Genomic DNA, 16,618 nt, shown 5'->3' with positions numbered 1-16,618 from the left:
AAAAATTCTAATCAGAAGTAAAATTGAATTTTTTTCTAAAATTGGAAATGATTCTGTAGTGTACCTCAAATTGTAAGACATTAATGTAACCTTGCTTTTTAACACGTTTCAAGATACATCTGATAAAAATGAGGTAGGACAGGAAGGAGTGTGTCTGTAAAGTGGAGGAGAGAGGTGGGACACAGCTGTAAGGCAGAAGTCTAAGATTGTGCAAGGAAATTGTCGTTGTTGCTGTTGAGTAGCAGATAAATATATTTTTTTTTTTTTTTTTTTTTTTTTTGAGACAGAGTTTTGCTGTGTTCCCCAGGCTGAGTGCAGTGGCGTGATCTCGGCTCACTGCAACCTCCACCTTTTGGGTCCAAGTAGTCTCTTGCCTCAGCCTCCTGAGTAGCTGGGATTATAGGCACACACCACCATGCCCAGATAATTTGTGTATTTTTAGCAGAGACGGGGTTTCACCATGTTGGCCAGGCTGGTGTCGAACTCCCAACCTCAGGTGATCCACCCGCCTCGGCCTCCCAAAGTGCTGGGATTAGATAGATATAACTTAAAGTAGAAAGTGATACATGTCATAGAGGTTTTTAAAAAAGTACCATGGACATGAACTTTTATACCATGGGGTACCATGGAGATTTCTCAAAGCTCTTCATATAATTCTATTACTTCAGGAGTGGAGAAAAGTAAGCCCAGGGTTGGCTTTACAAAGAATATTGGTAAGCCTTGGAAAAGAAGTGGGAGGCACTGTAAATATGTTTAGCTCAGATGTTTCATATGTTTTGATTTTTTAAAATTTTATTATAATGTTTAAATTACAAAATAAACAAACACTTATTGTACTCTGTGAAAGTAAACAACACAAAGTTGTAGAAAGGAAACATTAATCTGGTCTGTCCCCTCCACTAATCTCCATTCCCTGACCCTCACCAAGTTGAAAACCTTAAGTCTGGCTGCATATTCTTTTGTTCTCATAGAAAATCTATACATATATATTCATATATCTATATATATTTACATACCCACATATATTATATATGGAGTTTTCTTCTTTACAAAAATGTGATCCCATAATGCATATTACTTTACCGTTTGCCATTTTAAATGTATGACAGACCTTCCCATACATACAGCTCAAATTTATCTTTTTTTAATGCTGCATAATACAGTGTGGATGCATCAGAATTTTTCTTTTTTTTAAGACAGAGTCTTGCTCTGTCGCCTAGGCTGGAATTGCAGTGGTGCAATCTCGGCTCACTGCAACCTCCACCTCCTGGGTTCAAGCGATTCTCCTGCCTCAGCCTCCCGAGTAGCTGGGACTACAGGTGCATGCCACCATGCCTGGCTAATTTTTGTGTTTTTAGCAGAGACAAGGTTTCACTACGTTGGCCAGGCTGGTCTCGAACTCCTGACCTCATGATCTGCCTGCCTCGGCCTCCCTAAGTGCTGGGATTACAGGCATGAGCCATCACGACCAGCTGGATGTATCATAATTTATTCAACCCTTTCCCTAGTGATGTATATGAGATTGTTTCCACTTTCATTGCCTCTACGAATAATGCTGCAATAAATGTCTTTGCACATATTTCCTTAGGTATTAGTGCTTTATTACTTATTTTTATTTTTTTGACACAGAGTCTCCCCCGTCACCAGGCTGGAGTGCAGTGGCATGATCTTGGCTCACTGCAACCTCCGCCTCCCGGGTTCAAGTGATTCTCCCACCTCACCCTCCCGAGTAGCTGGGACTTCAGGTGCGCGCCACCACACCCAGCTAATTTTTTTGTATTTTTAGTAGAGACAGGGTTTCACCATGTTGGCCTGGATGGTCTTGAACTCCTGACCTTGTGATCTGCCCGCCTCAGCCTCCCAAAGTGCTGGGATTACAGGCGTGAGCCACCACGCCCAGCCAGTGCTTTTATTTTTAATTGATTGATTGACTGATTGATTGAGACAGGGTCTCACTCTGTTGCCCAGGCTAGAGTGTAGTGTTGTGATCATGGCTTACTGGCTGCCTCAACCTCCTGGGGTCAGGTGATCCTCCCATCTTAGCCTCCCAGGTAGCTGAGACTACAGGCGCATGCCACCATGCCCGGCTAATTTTTGTTTCACCATGTTGCCTACACTGGTCTTAAACTCCTGGGCTCAAGCAATCTGCCCACCTTGGCCTCCCAAAGTCTAGAGCTTTTATTTTGATAGCACTTCATGTTTTTGCCAACACCGTTTGAGAGTACCTGTTTCTCAGTATTCTCACTAGCAGTGGATGTGGAGGCTGGTTGCCTCTGAAGCTGAAGCTTACATTTCAGGGCGTTTTTTGCTTGAACTTGTGAGTCCCATTTCCCCTGGCCCTGGGAGAAGCCTTAGCAATGTGCTCACAGGGTTGAAACTTGACAAAGTAAGTTATTTTAATGGCAGCCAGATAAGGACAACTGTACCGCTCCAGTCCAAATTCCCCTTCCCTTACTCTTGCCCTTGGGTTTTATGGCCTTGCAGTGGCTGCCGTTTGAAAGTTGAGCTCGGATACATTTATTTGAGTTTAGCAGGATGTATTTACAAGGTTTGCTGTCACTTCTGTGCACAGATAAGTTACTGCTAGACATCCTGGTGTAGGTATGCTTCTATGAAGATGCAGGGCCAGAGGTCACATCATGAAATAAATGTGCCTTGAGGCACTGGCACCAGATGAATGAGAGTACCAGAGAAGAAACAAAGTTTGAAACATAGAGCCAGGAGCTAGTCTGTAAAAAATTCTTCCCGTTGTCAAAGTTATATAGTTGTAAATGAATGAATCACTACTCACCGATGACTAACAAAACTGTAAGTTCTCTTCTATCAGGAATATCCTTGATAATGCAACATACACTCACCATATAGATTTTTTTCTTTCTTTTTGGTGGAACATACCTGAAACAGAATAAGAATTCCTGGGTTTGTAGGCCAAAAACCTGTAACAGTACACAAATAGCAAGAATGTCTGGTGGTAAGCCTGCTGAGGTATCGGAGGGCATTTTAGCACATTACCGACAACAAATCTGAAGTTGAAATAAAATTTTGTAAACTATTAATAATAAAAAAGCAAAGCAAATTTCAATCAGCCATGCTAGAAGACTTCATTATCTTTCTATTCTCTTTAGAAAATAATACCATAAAATAGTTGTCCTATGAAGAATTTAGTAAAGAATATGCATTTAAAGACTATGGAAAATAGTATGATAGAGGTGTGCCAGGCAGCTAATCATTTTAATACTTTTGTGATGTTTGTCATATTTATCAGTTTTGTAAAACGTATAATTGTGGCTATTTATTTTCTAAATGAATATTCAGCTTTGTATCAGGGTTTTTTGTTTGTTTCTTTGTTTTTTGAGACAGGGTCTCTCTCTGGTCTCCCAAGCTGGAGTGCAGTGGCATGATCATAGCTCACTGTAGCCTTGAACTCCTGGGCTCAAGTGATCCTACCACTGCAGCCTCCTGAGTAGATGGAACTACAGGTGCACATCACCATGCCCAGCTAATTTTAAAAATTTTTCATAAAGACAAGGTCTCCTTATATTGCCCAGGCTGGTCTCCAACTCTTGGGCTCAAGCAATCCTCCTGCCTTGGCCTATGAAAGTGCTGGGATTACAGGCGTGAGCCACAGTGCCTGGTCTTGTACCAATTTTTATATTTGAAATTTTGAATTCTTTTTCTTGAAGAAGGCCCCCCAAATTGTTTAAATTTCATAAAGCATGAATCCCTACCTATTATTTATTGGTCTTTTAACATTTGCTGGTAGGACAAGCAAAAATTGTATGCTTTTGTTTTCATCAACATTTTATTGATCTGTAGTGAGACTGAATACATATTTTGACCATTTATATTTCTTCCTTCTTGAATTGACTATCCATAGCCATTTGTCCATTTTTTGATTTTTGATCTCTAGTGAGACTGAATACATATTTTGACCATTTATATTTCTTCCTTCTTGAATTGACTATCCATACCCATTTGTCCATTTTTTGATTTTTTAAAAAATTAATTTTAGGGGCTCTGTATTGTATTAAAGATATTAATACCTTGTGAGCCTGGGCGTGGAGGCTCATGCCAGTAATCCCAGCACTTTGGGAGGCTGAGGTGGGCAAATCACTTGAGGTCAGGAGTTCGAACCAGCCTGGCCAACATGGTGAAACCCTGTTTCTACTAAAAAAACAAAAATTAGCTGGGTGTGGTGGCACGTGCCTATAATTCCAGTTACTCAGGAGGCTGAGGCAGGAGAATCATTTGAATCCAGGAAGTGGAGGTTGCAGTGAGCTGAGCCTGTATCACTGCACTGCAGACTGGGCGACAGAGCAAGCCTCCATCTCAAAAAAAAAAAAAAAAAAAAAAAGATATTAATACCTTGTGGGTCATTTGTGTTCCAAATAACTTTCTCCAGATTATCATTCACCTTTTTTTTGTAACAGCTTTATTGATGTCTAATTCATATGCCATATGGGGGAGGGGAGTAACTTTACAGTGGAGAAACCTGGCAAACACTACCTTGACCAGGCAATTAAGTTTAACATCCTCAGTGATAAGCCATGTTGACAGTACATGCCCTTGACATGATGATCTAGTTTGGATGTTTGTCCCCTCCAATCTCATATTGAAATATGATCCCCAGTGTTGGAGGTGGGGCCTAGTTAGAGGTGTTTGGGTCATGGGGGTGGGGGTGGATCCTTCGTGAATGGCTTGGTACTTCCCCATGGTAATGAGTGAGTTCTCACTCTGTTAGTTCGTGAGAGAGCTGGTTGTTGTTGTTTTTGAGACAGGGTCTCACTCTGTCACCCATACAGGAGTGCGGTGGCGTGATCTCAGCTCACTGCAGCCTCCACTTCCTGGGTTCAAATGATTCTCATGCCTCCGCCTCCTGAGTAGCTGGGATTACAGGCATGCACCACCATGCCCAACTAATTTTTGTATTTTTAGTAGAGATGAGGTTTCACCATGTTGTCCAGGCTGGTCTTGAACTCCTGGCCTCAGGTGATCTGCCCACCTCAGCCTCCCAAAGTGTTGGGATTACAGGCATGAGCCACCACACCTGGCAAGAGAGCTGGTTGTTTAAATGAGCCTGGGACCTCCTCCTCTCTCTTGCTTCCTCTCTTGCCATGTGATATGCTGGCTTCTCCTTTGCCTTCCGTCATGATTTTATAAGCTTCCTGAGACCTCACTAGAAGCAGATGTTGGCACTATGCTTCTTGTATAGCCTGCAAACTGTGAGCCAAATAAACCTCTTTTCTTTCTTTCTTTTTTTTTTTTTTTTTGAGAGGGAGTCTCACTCTGTCACCCAGGCTGGAGTGCAGTGGCTCAATCTCGGCTCGCTGTGAACTCCGCCTCCCGGGTTCACGCCATTCTCCTGCCTCAGCTTCCTGAGTAGCTGGGAATACAGGTACCTACCTGCCACCATGCCTGGCTAATTGTTTGTATTTTTAGTAGACACGGAGTTTCACCATGTTAGCCAGGATGGTCTCAGTCTCCTGACCTCGTGATTCGCCTGCCTTGGGCTCCCAAAGTGCTGGGATTACAGGCATGTGCCACCACCCCCAGCCATAAATCTCTTTTCTTTATAAATTATCCAGTCTCAGTATTCCTTTACAGCAATGCAACACAGATTAACATATATGATGTGATTAGAATGGCACTTTACTGGCCAGGTGTGGTGGCTCATGCCTGGAATCCCAGCACTTTGGGAGGCTGAGGCAGGTGAATCATCTGAGGTCAGGAGTTCGAGACCAGCCTGGCCAACATAGTGAAACTCTGTCTCTACTAAAAATACAAATAATTAGCTGGACATGGTGGTGCATGCCTGTAATCCCAGCTGCTCTGGAGGCTAAGGCAGGAGAATCACTTGAACCCGGGAGGTGGAGGTTGCAGTGAGCCAAGATTGCACCATTGGACTCCAGCTTGGGCAACAAGAGCAAAACTCCATCTCAAAATAAAAATAAATAAATAAATAAATAAAGAAAGAAAGAAAGAAAGAAAGAAAGAAAGAAAAAGCAAAAGGCACCTTACCTCGGTAGTCTTCCTCCCAAAAACCCCTGAACTCTACTTTATCCATGAGGACAATATCAGACAAAACCAAACTGAGGGACAATCTACAAATTACCTGATGAATACTTTTCAAGACTGTCATAAGCAAGGAAAGTCCGAGAAACTGTCACAGACCAGAGGAGGCTAATGAGACATGACTGCAAAATGTAATGTGGTATCCTGGGTGGGATTTCAGGATAAAAAAAGAACTTTGAGGAAAATCTAGTTAAATAAAAATAAAGTATACAGTTTAGTTAATAGCAATGTGCCAATGTTGACTCTTCAATTGTGACAAATGTACGAGAATGATATAGGATGTTAACAACGGAGACACGGGGTGAGGAATATGCAAAAACTCTGTGATATCTTTGCAAGTTTTCTGGAAATCCAAAGTATTCTAAAATTAAAAGTTTAAATTAAAAGAGGAGAGGACAATTATTGCTAGCCACATCCTTCCTCAGGGAGTATATCTATGCCAAGAAAGCATCCTGCCTCCAGAAACAAAGAATTGGTACCTCTACAACCTAGTGCTTAATTTGAACCAATTATGTAGGTGGTCAGGAAGGAGTTGTGAGAAATCATTTCCCCTGTCCAAATCTTCCTGCTAGCTCAGAGAAGCCTTCCAAAGGAAGCCTTCCATTCTGGCTGTCCTGGCCACACCATGCGTCCCACCCAGCAAGCACCATGGTTCATAATGACAACAGTGCCCACCCAGATGCTGCCCAGGATTACCAGAAGGCTTATTCTCTGGACCTGTTGCTTCTGGGTCTTGAACCCTGGCTCTGTTCTTGACCTTTGTCATTTGCTTTTGCCACCACCACCATTCCCCTTGCTTTAGTGACTAATTCAGACCCCTGACTGTGGTTCTCTGGTCTCGGGTCCTCTCTTTACTCAGCTCTGCACAATCAATCCCTTGGTTTCTGTACCACCTAGAGCTGTAGGTGGGAGATATTCCTTCCATCCTTCTTTACTTTTTCAACTAGCCAAGCCCAACTGGGTCTCAGCTGGAAGGAGGAGTGGACATTGTGTAGCTTTTTTTTTTTTTGAGACAGAGTCTCGCTCTGTTGCCCATGCTGGAGTGCAGCGGCACGATCTTGGCCCATGCAACCTCTACCTCCTGGATTCAAGCGATTCTCGTGCCTCAGCCTCCTGAGTAGTCGGGATTACAGATGTGCACCACCATGCCTGGATAATGTTTGTATTTTGTTTTAGGAGAGACGGGGTTTTGCCATGTTGGCTAAGCTGGCCTGGAACTCGTGGCCTCATGTGATCCACCTGCCTCAGCATCCCAAAGTGCTGGGATTACAGGTGTGAGCCACTGTGCCCGGCCCGTCTCCGACTTTCATGAGTGGTGGTGGTGGTACTTTTCTGCCTGCCACATCACAGGAAGCTCTGAGTGGGAGCAGAGGGGGAAAACCAAGCCTCCTACCCTGCCAATCAGGAAATCCTGAAATCCTAGCATAATTCATTGCCTTATATAGCTGGGGGGAATGGGGAAGCCCTTTCTTTAGCAAGTCACCTCATCTGGATCTATAATCTGGGCACGAAGTATAATTTTATTGCTGTGCCCCCAGCACTGTCTTGCTACACTGCTAGGTTATGCATAAAGACAAGACCTCCTGCATACACGCTCTCACTACCTCTGTGTAGTGAGGACTTGTCTGCAGGCCTGGGTTACAAAGCACAGGAAGGGCTGGGCAGAGCTGGTATGGCTGGAGCTACCACAGTGGCAGAAGCTGGGGCAAGGATCTGGAAGTCAGTGGAATTCCAAGGTTTTCGGAAGGATTCGCAGGTCTACCTTAGGAAGCCAGGAAATCTGTTTTCTGTTTTAGAGCTTGCCCTCCATCTCTATAAAGCAGTGTTTCTCAATTTATTATTTGTTATCACTGCCCCTAAAGGGGAAGAGTTAATTAGATTTAAATGCTCCCTTAAAGAAAAATTAAATACTAAGGAATAGGGCTGAGCTTTATGGGGGCCACAGACCACTATAATATTTAAGTTTTTTTTTTTTTTTTTTTTTTGCTTCCCGGCCCCAAGAACCAATTTACATCCTTTTGCAGGTGACACTGGCTCTTTTGAGAATGCATGTTACAGAAGGATGGTACTCTTGCTGTGAACATTGCCACCTACCAGGTGAACTTTCTTCTTAGACTTTCTCCTGCTTGCTTGTATTCTTTGTCTTCTGAATCCATAAGGATGAGTTCACCTGCAAGTCACAGGGATTCAAATTAAACTGCCTGACACCATTTAGATGTTTATATTCTACAAAAGAAGTCTGGATTTAGATGCAGTGGCTCGGTGATGCCACCAAAGACACAGGCTCTTTCTATTTATCCACTCAGCTATCTATCCTCAGGGTATCCGGAATGTCTCCACTCATGGCCACAGAATGGCTGCAGCAGCTCCAGGCATTGGTCCACACATGATTGCATTTGAAAGGAAGGGAGAAGAGACAAGCAATGAAGCAATGAAGAAGGAGCAAATGACTCTCTGATAGTGGCTGACACTTCATCAGTCAGCAACTGATAGTGGCTGACACTTCTCTTTTTGCTTATTTCCTCCTTTCTTTGTCATTAAACTAGCATCCCCCAAATCCACCTGTACATCAATATGCATCAAAGTGGAAAGGATCATTGCCAGGAGCACTCTTGGTTGACCTCATGCAAATTACTACCTCTGGGCCTCAGCTTCCTCACTTTTGAAGTAAGGGTCAAAGACTAGGTGCCCTTTTTAATGTAAACTTCTTATTGAAGTAGAACATAAGGACTCACAAATCAAAAATATACTGCTTGAAGAATTTTTTTTTTTTTTTTTTTTGAGACAGGGTCTCACTCTGTCACCCAGACTGGAGTGCAGTAGCATGATCTCTGCTCACTGAAACCTCTGCCTCCCAGGCTCAAGTGATCCTCCCACCTCAGCCTCCTGGGTAGCTGGGACTACAGGCACACACCACGATGCCCAGCTAAGTTTTTGTAGAAACAAGGTTTCACTATGTTGCTCAGGCTGGTCTTGAATTCCTGGGCTCATGCAATCTGCCCACCTTGGCCTCCAAAAGTATTGAGATTACAGGCATAAGCCACTGCACCCGGCCTGCTTGATGAATTTTTATAAAATAAAACAAACAAACAAAAAACCAAACAAGCCCTCAGATTAAAAACCAAATACCCCAGAACTCACTACTTTTCTGATTTCTCACACTACAGTTTTGCCTGTTTTTTAGCTTTATATAAATGGAGTCATAGAACAGATATTCTTTTATATTTAGCTTGTTTCACGCACTATTATGTTTGTGAGATGCATTCACCATGTTGTTCCTTCATTCTGTTGCGCAGTCTTCCATTATGTGAATGTACCACATTTATTCACGCATTCCTCTGTTGACAGCCATGTGACCTGTTTCTAGTTTTCGCTCTTACAAACAGCACTGCTGAGGAGATTCTTGGATCTGTCTTTTCGTGAATGTATGCATGCATTTCTATTGTGTTCTGAAAGTGGAACTGCTGGGCCTGTCATGTGTGATGTCCATGTTCCAGATGCCTTTTTTTTTTTTTTTTTTTTAAGATGGAGTTTCACCCTTGTTTCCCAGGCTGGAGTGCAGTGGCGCAATCTGGGCTCACTGCAACCTCCACCTCTCGGGTTCAAGCGATTCTCGTGCCTCAGCCTCCCAAGCAGCTGGGATTACAGGCGCCTGCCACCACACCTGGCTAATTTTTGTACTTTTAATAGAGATGTGGTTTCGCCATGTTGGCCAGGCTGATCTTGAACTCCCGACTCCAAATGATCCACCTGCCTCAGCCTCCCAAAGTGCTGGGATTACAGGCATGAGCCACTGCCCCTGGCCTCCAGATGGCTTTTAAGGATCACTCCTAGTGATGGAATCAAACACTCTCATGGAGGCACACAGCCAGTAAGTAGGTTTTCCATTCTATCCAAAGAATCACTGCTAATAACTCAGTGCCCGTGGTCCCAGTACTTGTCAGGTCCATATCTTCTGTAGCCCAACCTCTCTAACAGGTAGCCCTCACAAAGGAATACACATCCATGCCCACACTCCATACACCTGTGCTGGCTTGTAAAGAAAGCCAGGTAGCACGTATCCTTCAGTGAAAGGTGTTTCTATATCCAGATGTGGCCCAGCTACTAGGAGCCTTCAGGGTAGGCCAATGTTTTGGGGGCTCTGGAAAGCATCCACTCCTCTGTGATCAACTTCGTGACCAGACTTATGAAATGAAACTATCAGCCGGGCGCGGTGGCTCACGCCTGTAATCCCAGCACTTTGGGAGGTCGAGGTGGGTGGATCACGAGGTGAGGAGATCGAGACCATCCTGGCTAACATGGTGAAACGCCGTCTCTACTAAAAATACAAAAACAAAATTAGCCAGGTGTGGTGGTGAGTACCTGTAGTCCCAGCTACTTGGGAGGCTGAGGCGGGAGAATGGTGTGAACCCAAGAAGGGGAGCTTGCAGTGAGCCGAGATCACGCCACTGTACTCCAGCCTGGGTGACAGAGCGAGACTCCGTCTAAAAACAACAACGATAACAACAAAAATATCAACAGATAGGTTAGTTCATCTGATCTCTTTCCTTAAATCTTTTTTTTAATTTAAAATTTTTTGTGGGCACACAGTAGGTGTATATCTTTATGGGGTACATGAAATACTTTGATACAGGTATACAATGCATAACAACACATCAGGGTAAATGGGATATCCATCACCTCAATCTTCCCTTATATTTTAAGTGCCTGGTAGAATGCTCACTAAAAATAATCATAAAAGTTTAGGAGCAAAAGGACCTTGTAATATAATTTTCTAATAGAAAACTGCTTTCTAAGCAAGTTTTCAAACAGGAAATGTATTTAAAGTAAGCACTTAAAGGTTTGGAATGTCAATTTATGGTTCAGAAACATGGAAGGATCTTGGCTGGGAGTGGTGGCTCACGCCTGTAATCCCAGCACTTTGGGAGGCTGGAGTGGGCAGATCACTTGAGGTCAGGAGTTCGAGACCAGCCTGGCCAACATGGTGAAACCCCATCTTTACTAAAAATACAAAAATTAGCTGGGCGTGGTGGTGTGCGCCTGTAATCCCAGCTACATGGAGGCTGAGGCAGGAGAATCACTTGAATCCGGGAGGCAGCGGTGACAGTGAGCTGAGATCACACCACTGCACTCCAGCCTGGGCAACAGGGCAAGACTTTGTCTCAAAATAAAAAAAAAAAAAAAAAAAAAAAAGAAAAAGAAAAGAAAAATGGAAGGATCTGGATGGACTCATGCTAGGTTAAGAGAGAGAGAGAGAAGCTGGCGCAGTGGTTCACACCTGTAATCCCGGCACTTTGGGAGGCCAAAATAGGTGGATCACCTGAGGTCAGGAGTTTGAGACCAGCCTGGCCAACATGGCAAAACCCCATCTCTACTAAAAATACAAAAATTAGCTGGGCGTGGTGGTGTGCACCTGTAATCCCAGCTACTTGGGAGGCTGAGGCAGGTGAATTGCTTGAACCCGGGAGGTGGAGGTTGCAGTGAGCCGAGATTGCACCACTGCACTCCAACCTGGGTGACAGAGTGAGACTGTCTCACAAAAAAAAAAAAAAAAAGAAAGAAAAGAAAAATGGAAGGATCTTGATGGATTGATGCTAGGTTAAAAGAGAGAGAGAGCGAGCGAGATAAATGGAAGGAGCTAAGAGAACAATGTTTCTCAAGATATAGTCTGCAGATCAGCATCAGTGTAAGCATCACCTAAGAGATTGTTAACATTTTTTTAAAATTAAAAATTAATTTAAATTAAAAATTATTCCAGGCCTCACTCCAGAAGCAGAATCTCTTGATGTGGGGCCTGGAAGTTTGCATTTTAACAAGCTCACAAGTGATTGTTAGGCACCCGAAGTTTGAGATTCGCAACACTGACTCCATGATTGTATTGTATAACTCACTGCATTGGGGTTTTCGTGCTTTGCAAGCCAGGAGCTTTTCTATATGGAGAGATAAAATGGTGCTCTCATTCACCCACAAGCCCCTCTGCTGGTTCAGTAGCAAGTTCCAATTTCTTGTTTGCAAAACTGTTCAGATCCTGGACTCAAATGGACCTTGTTTCTTTCCTGGGACATCATTGGCTGAATTAAATTGTCCACACAATTTTGTCTCTGTTGGGGATTGTGCCTTCTCACTTGCCCCCCTTGTTTGAGACAGCCCTCTGTGGTTTGCGACATGTCATCCTGAATGCTCTCTGAAAATGTCCTTTGTCCTCACCAGCCGTCCACTTCAGAAGTGGTGGTGTTATTCTGAGGCAGGGCTTGGGATGCCATATAGAATAAAGCTATGATTGTACTAAAAACCACCAGAGGATAAGCGGCTAATACAAACACGAAGAAGGCCTAAGCACACGCTGTACCAGGGGAGAGAATGAGCGAGTGATGCATTGAGACTGCTTTGTTTCTGAGGTCTGGGTGCTCACACGCAGCCCTGACAGGCTTGCTAGTGAGGTTGATAGGATTTGTTTGGTAAGCATACTAAATTCTGGGGCCCAAAGCCCTGTCTCCTGAAAGGTGCCAGCCTAAGTGTCTAAGATTCCTTATGGATTAGGAGGGCTCCATGCTGTGTTCTTGGGTTCTGGTGGCACTGGGGACCTCCCTCGCCCCTCATGCACACACATACATCTACTGTCTTCCTCAGCTCAACCCTAGAAATCCGTAAATTCCAACAAACACCAGGGCCTTCTGCTCTGACGGAGAAACGTTACACGTTTCCTCCTTTCCTCCTTAGCACCATGCTGCTTTTAAAACTTTTAGTAGCCTGTAATCCCAGCACTTTGGGAGGCCGAGGCGGGCAGATCACTTGAGGTCAGGAGTTCGAGACTAGCCTGGCCAACATGGTGAAACCCTGTCTCTACTAAAAATACAAAAATTAGCCGGGCGTGGTGGCACACGCCTGTAATCCCAGCTACTGTGGAGGCTGAGAGGCAGGAGAATTGCTTGAACCGGGGAGGCAGAGGTTGCAGTGAGCTGAGATCGCTCCACTGCACTCCAGCCTGGGCGACACAGCAAGACCTTGTCTCCAAAAAAACAAAACAAAACAAAAAGAAACAAAAAACAAACCTTTTAGTAGAAGCAAAATCACATGCTCTGGGACACTTATGTTATTTCAGTGACAATTTCCCACCACAGGGAACACTGAAATACCACAGGAAATGGTGAGTATGAATGGGCAGGGCTGGGCTAAATTTCATGGTGGAAACTTTCTACCAAAATACTTTCCATACAAATTCACTTTCTTTAGTTTTGATGACTACCCACTGGATAATTGTGGCCAGCTGCCATCGACTAACCAGAAAACTGGAAAATACATAAATAAACTGTAATAAACTATTTCATATGGCCTTTTAGGAATTCTGGATCTGGGCCCTTTTTTTGTTGGGAGCCTAGATAAGTGGTACTCCAATCTAAACTGAGCAAATGGAGGACTTTGGAGGTCAACATACACATACACACACAATGTATACACACATATATACACACAAATATATATATGTATATGTGCGTATATATATTTTTAAGACAGGGTCTCCTTCTGTTGCCCAGGCTGAAGTACAGTGGTACAATCTCACTCATTGCACCCTCAACCTCCCAGGCTCAAGCAATCCTTCCACCTCAGCCTCTTGGGTAGCTGGGACTACAGTTACGTGCCACCATGCTGGACTAATTTTTACATTTTTTATAGAGATGGGGGTGTCACTATATTGCCCAAGCTGGTCTTGAACTTATAGGCTCAAGTGATCCTCCCACCTTGGCCTCCCAAAGTGCTGGGATTACAGGTGTGAGGCACCCTACCTGATATATATATATTCAACCAGACCCTACTCAGAATAGTAAAGCATATTTAATTACAAAAACTCTTTATTATTTCATAAGAATAGTAGAAAAAGTCTGACAGAAAGGGAAGGGAAGGTAGGTAGTTAACATTTAGGGAGCATCTATTCCATGCCAGCACTTTGCTAGGACTATGACATAAAGAATGCTATTTAACTCTCACAACCATCTCATAAGGTATTATTACCTGCTCTCCATTCTCCTCCTTTTCAGGTTAGGAACAGGTTCACTGAGGTTAGTAACTTGCTTATGGTCACCCACTTGTAGTGACAAAGCAGAATTCAAATGTGGTTCTTTTTTCACTTTCCCCTGGTGCCCTAAAGAGAAAGCTTGTATAGAGTCTTAATCCACACAGATCTCCATCATATTTAAGGCAGCCTGGTTGTTAAAATAAGTAGCACCATTCAATAAGAAAAACCTATGTTATACATCTATAGAATACTCATTTCTAGTTATATTGTGCTATTTGTTTTAATGCTAATTCAGAAGAACAGATAATAGGGTCTGTAGTAGTTGTAAGCAGTCCTTGAATGTGAAAGTGTTAACAATTTTAATCCAACTCCAAGAGGACCAGAACTTGGCATTCCTTAGATGCACCATTTAAAATTGTTCCCAGTGCCCTTTGAATGCTATTTTTTTCCCAGCCAAGGCAGGCTTACGTGGAGGAGATAAAGATGACAGCTTGAGGACTAAGGGTCCAGCCCTATATAAATTACATTGGGGGAAACAAGGGAAGGTCTTTGAAGCTCAGAGTCTCTGACGGATATTTTGGGTAGGTTTCAACCCTCTGCATTCTCTTCTACTTGTTTCTAGAGAAAACTGTGGTAGAGGCCTTAGTGAATCCCAGAGTCAAAATCTGTCATCACCTTTTAGCAGGTAAAGCTAGGCAAACCTTTGAGTTTGGAATGGGTAGGGAAAATGTGGTCCCTCACGATAAGCCTCCCTACCCATTACTTTGCTAGAGGGACTGAAAACCCTTTAAAGACTTGGCCTTGGAAACAGAAGATCTAGGGACAGGTAAGGTGGAAAAAGGAGGTTAATCTACACCCCAATGGGCTGGAAGTAACACCTTGACTATTTGTACCATGCCAGCAAATAAAGCTGAGAATCAGCTCAGCCCAAGGCCTGGAAAGGAAACACAAATGCATGAAAAATAACTTGAACCTCATGGTTCTTTCAAAAGTCTCTTCGGCGAAAGTGTGAGTTGAAGAGTCGTATATCATTTGCAGCTCTCTCCTCATGCTCACTCTTCTGAGGTTTGACTTTACACAAACCTTGGTCAGCTGCAGAAGCAAGACACAATGGGGACCTCAGAGTGAGGCTGAAGACTCCCCACACCCCCTCCTTGAAGCCCCTTCCAGGTTCCCCACCCGATGTCCTCTAGCTCCTTTGAGCCTCGTCGCCCTTTATGCTATTCTTCCGATATGGGTCGTAATTCCGTCTATTTCGGGTTCTTCCTGCGCGTGCCTTAGAGGCCATAAGACCCTGACTCACGTGCGTGTCCTCAAAGCCGCCAGCCCCAAGCGTGGCTGCTGGTGGGCGCATCAGTAAAAGCGAGTGGAACGGAGCAGGCTCCTCCAACCTCTTTTCTACCTCTGATTTCCGTTAGACATTTGCTCCGCACGGTGGCCTCCGCGAGGCAACGTTGGACACTGGCAGGACAGACGCAGAGGCCCACGGCGCACTTCCTGCCGGGCGGGGGCGGGGCTGCACCTCCTCCCTCCCCTCTCTCCCTCCCTCCCTCCCTCCTTCCCCACGTGCCCCCTCCCCGCTCCCCCCGCCCTCCCCGCCCCCTCCCGGGCAGCCGCGGCGCCTCGGGGGCGGGGCCGGAGCGGGTGGGCGGCGTGGCTGTGCGGGCTGGGTGCCGCGGCCGTGCTGCCAGCGGACCCGCGGCGGGCTCGGGCGCGGAGCGGGGACGCGCGGCGCGGAGCTGAGCGTCTCAGCGCCGGCAGACACTAGCCGGCGGGTGGCAGCGTCTCCCGGCCCGGCCGGTGGAAGGCCTCGGGCTGAGCGGCGGCCGAGCGGGGCTCGGCCCGGGGCGCTCGGGGAGCTCGCAGCGGCGGGCAGCAGGAGGAAGCGGCGGCGGCGCGTCCCGAGCGGTGCGCGCCATGGCGGGCGGGCCCCCCAAGGCCCTGCCGTCCACGGGGCCCCACTCCCTGCGCGACATGCCGCACCCGCTGGCCGGCTCCAGCAGCGAGGAGGCCGTGGGTGGTGACAGCACGCCCAGCCCGGACCTGCTGATGGCCCGCAGCTTCGGTGACAAGGTGGGGCGCCTGGGGCTGGGGTCTGGGAGGCTTATTTCGCTCCCCGTTGGGGGGATGATGGATCCGGAGCCTTCCTGGGCCTGGGGCCGCGCCCACCCTGCCGCCCCTTCCCGGGGGACGGGCGTGCCCTGGCCCCGGAGCTCTCGGCGAAAGCGTCTCCTCTGCCGCCTCCGCGGGGTCGCAGCCGCAGAGGGACGGGCTTCGCTGCCTGTGACTGGTCGCGAGCGCCGGTGACAGCTGGTGGGGAGGGGTCCAGCCTGCGTGTTGGGGCGGGAGGCGTGTGTGCAGGGCAGGGCGCCTGTGTCCTCGGATGGGGTTCCGAGTTCCTCCAGGTGCATCCCTGCAGGCTGAGCTGCTGCATAACTTGTAGCTCCTCCAGTTTCCCGAGACTGCACAGAAGCAGGAGTTCATGGCTTTCCGTGCTGGGACCGGGCAGCCCTGGGCTTACAGCGAGAGTCT

The 16,618-nt window shown here is 45.9% G+C and overlaps 1 protein-coding gene and 1 long non-coding RNA gene across 2 annotated transcripts in view; one reads left to right on the top strand and one right to left on the bottom strand.

Moving 5' to 3' along the window:
* Positions 1-1,274: 1,274 nt before the first annotated feature.
* On the bottom strand, positions 1,275-15,589 carry LOC126937548 (uncharacterized). Its single transcript, XR_007719771.1, has 3 exons — positions 15,390-15,589; positions 8,167-8,242; positions 1,275-2,895 (listed from the first exon to the last, which is right to left on the bottom strand). It is a non-coding gene; the product is annotated as an uncharacterized LOC126937548 (long non-coding RNA).
* A 172-nt stretch (positions 15,590-15,761) lies between these two features.
* SNX30 (sorting nexin family member 30) overlaps positions 15,762-16,618 on the top strand; it is a 125,103-nt gene continuing 124,246 nt past the window's right edge. The window contains exon 1 of the mRNA XM_050761022.1: positions 15,762-16,159. Within this exon, the coding sequence (XP_050616979.1) occupies positions 16,004-16,159 (156 nt within the window). The 5' untranslated portion in view covers positions 15,762-16,003. The remainder of the gene's footprint in view (positions 16,160-16,618) is intronic.

Source organism: Macaca thibetana, chromosome 15, assembly GCF_024542745.1.
Source record: "Macaca thibetana thibetana isolate TM-01 chromosome 15, ASM2454274v1, whole genome shotgun sequence".
Taxonomy (NCBI): Eukaryota; Metazoa; Chordata; class Mammalia; order Primates; family Cercopithecidae; genus Macaca; species Macaca thibetana.
This window is presented reverse-complemented; position numbering and strand designations above follow the sequence as displayed.